The sequence below is a fragment of the Cherax quadricarinatus genome, chromosome 17 (assembly GCF_038502225.1).
Source record: "Cherax quadricarinatus isolate ZL_2023a chromosome 17, ASM3850222v1, whole genome shotgun sequence".
Classification (NCBI taxonomy): Eukaryota; Metazoa; Arthropoda; class Malacostraca; order Decapoda; family Parastacidae; genus Cherax; species Cherax quadricarinatus.
This window is the reverse complement of record NC_091308.1, coordinates 27,035,551-27,038,500: the sequence shown is the minus strand read 5'-3', so window position 1 is coordinate 27,038,500 and position 2,950 is coordinate 27,035,551. Positions and strand designations below refer to the sequence as shown.

The following is a 2,950-nucleotide window of genomic DNA, read 5'->3' as shown; positions in this document are numbered from 1 at the left end:
CTGGGATGCCACAACAATCGACTAACTTTCGGGTACCTACCCACTGCTAGTTGAAGAGGGGCAGCAGGTGTAAGGAGACTTACCCAACTTTTCTATCTATGCCGGGGATCGAAATAAGGACCCTCAGTATGTAAGCTGAGGGAGGTCAAAAATGAATAAGTATATTTGGAAGAGTGTCAGGAAGACGCCGCTGAGAGTCCTGGGCATCACCGCTGATCTGTTTTAACAGAAGGTTCGAATATGATTGCGTTCATGGAGGAGCGTTAAACCCGTTGGGGTCATAAAAAGCTGGGAAGAAAGCAAGGCAATCAGTTTCGATTCAATTAAGGCAGTGGTTTCCAAACTTTTTCAGCTCGTTACCCAATTTAACATGCCACATAAAGCATGTTACCCCTTTCACAAAATGTTGTTATTATTGTTATATATGGCTAAATTAAAACACTTGAGATATTTTCTTTTATTTATTGTATTTGAACATTGTGCATCTCTAATGACTATTACCAAAGATGTCAAGAACATCAGTGGGATGGATGGAGTTGCATACTTGAAGCTAGTTTAGGAATTCTTGGCTTCGTGGTTGAAAGTGCCAGCCTGGCATCGTTTGCAACATTCAAGCGAGTCCTCTTGTTTGTTTTCATACCCAGCACAGTTGAGAAGCCCTTCTCGCACAGATACATTGTTGAGAATGATACCAACAACTTCAAGGCTCTCTTGGACAGAGTTGGCGAGTCAGGTAGTCGTGAAATCCAAAAGGAATCTGCATTTTGGTTTTGGAATTCGATTTTCAAGGCTTCATTGGCTCGCATTGTGATCCACTCCTCCTTTGCAGGGAAATCATCATCATGAATGGCATCATCAGGTACAGAGAAGGGATGAATGATCCACTGAAGAGTGGCTGTTTCTTGGTCACTCTCTGGAAAGTAGTGATGCATGCTTGTTTCAAGCCCCTTCAAATGGTCGCTCATTTCTTTGTTGATGGTCTGTAGAAGTGATCCAGTATCATGACTATTCTCCTCAACAAACTGGTCTAGGGTGGGAAACTGGGCGATCACTCCTTTCTCCAAGCGCCGAATCCAGAGTCTCAGTTTCCCCAGAAATGCAGTCACGGTGTGATGGGCATCAATGACAGTCGTGTTTCGGCCCTGGAGTTGCAGATTACCACTGTTCAGCTCCGCAAATATGTCAGCCAAGTAACAAAGTCGAGCAAGCCACTCCTTATCGGTGAACTTGGTAGCAAAAGGAGATCCTTTTTGTTCCAGGAATTCCTGAACAGCTTTTCGGAGCTCAATGACTCGACGTACAACCTTGCCTCGTGACAACCAGCGAACATCGGTGTGGTAGAGCAGAACTTGATACTGCTCTCCCATTTCCTTGCACAGCTCCTTGAATATGCGCGAATTCACATCTCTGGACTTGATGAAGTTGACGATTTTCAACACATCTTCAAACACTAACTTCAGATTACCAGGCAGGCTTTTCGATCCAAGAGAGTACCGATGAATGATGCAGTGATCTACAGAAATTTCTGGATTGATAGCTTGTATGAGGCCCCGTAATCCACGATGACCACCCATCATCGACGGTGCTCCATCGACGGAGACCTGGAATAAAAAGAAAAATTATTATAGACTGCGTCAGTTAGTCATTGTTACTTATCTTTTGCGTTATAATTATATGGTTTTAATTAATTATTTCGGTACTTGAGTATTTCAGTACGACAGGCACGATATTTTTTGTGTGAATCATGTACAAAATATTAGCTACACTACAGTTACTTGTACAATAAATAAAACTGTATATGACTATATGCCGTGTAATTCATTGTATTTATACTAATTTAGACTTTATATAAACATCGTTTCCTACCTGTTGAACGCTGTTCCAATCCAATCCATTCTTGGTAAAGAAACTGTTGATGATATTGAAGACATCTTCTCCCTTTGTGGTTGTCAGCAGATCCTCGCATAATAGGAACTCTTCTTTGATCTTGTCCTGGTGGACGTAACGGACGAACCCAAGGAGAACAGCACAACTGGCTACGTCACACGATTCATCAAATTGCAAGGAGAATTTGCCATATGAGCTTTCCTTGATCTCTGTTGTAACTTGGGACAGGATATCTGATGCCATGTCATCGACTCGTCGGCGGATGGTGTTGTTTGATAGAGATATGACACTCAGTTTCTTCGCTTGATCCTCCCCACATACCTTGCTTACCATCTCGTATGCACAAGGCATAATCAGATTCTCTGCAATGGTGTGGCATTTCTGTTGTTCGGCAATTTTATATGCAACACAGTAGGATGCTTCGACCGCAGCTTGAAGCTTTTGGGCTTGAATTCCAGATGAGCCGAACTGGATATTCTTCAGTGCTACAGCCTGGCGCTGAAAATAAGCCTGATCCTTATTTTGAAGATTTGGATGGCACTTCTGGAGGTGAGCTGAGAGTTTTGATGGCTTGAGGCTTTCATTTGTCAACACTTTGTGACATGCCACACATTGTGGCCGATCCTCTCCACCAGAAGTTAAATTCACAAAGCCATGGCGAAGAAAGGCGTCAGTGTAGGTGCGCTTTTTGGACATTTTCTTGTTCAATCTGCAGAAAAAGAAGAATATCCATGCATACACTGCAAAACGCAAGGTACATAATTTCTCGCATGGCAGCTAACACAAGTTCACTGATGCAAGCACACATGCATACATTCAAAATTGTCAGGCTGCAAGTATCATGCTTGTCAGCACAAGAGCACCGTGTAGCGCGAGACTACAGTGAACGTATACAGCCTCGCATACTCTGCTAATCCTAGCAAAACCATTGAAAACGTAAGAACCACACATACATTATATATAAAATTAATAATAGCTACAAATTCACAGTAACAGTGGGTAAATACTAACTATATACTGCACAGGGCAGTACACATACATACCAGCTTATGTCTACCTCGGC

At 42.6% G+C, this 2,950-nt stretch overlaps 1 protein-coding gene across 1 annotated transcript; it reads right to left on the bottom strand.

Moving 5' to 3' along the window:
- Positions 1-448: 448 nt before the first annotated feature.
- Positions 449-2,708, bottom strand: LOC138852822 (protein FAM200C-like). Its single transcript, XM_070085885.1, has 2 exons — positions 1,867-2,708; positions 449-1,601 (listed from the first exon to the last, which is right to left on the bottom strand). Exons 1-2 carry the CDS (start codon positions 2,581-2,583, stop codon positions 519-521), a joined length of 1,800 nt encoding a protein of 599 aa, XP_069941986.1. The 5' UTR covers positions 2,584-2,708; the 3' UTR covers positions 449-518.
- Between the last annotated feature and the right edge of the window lie 242 nt (positions 2,709-2,950).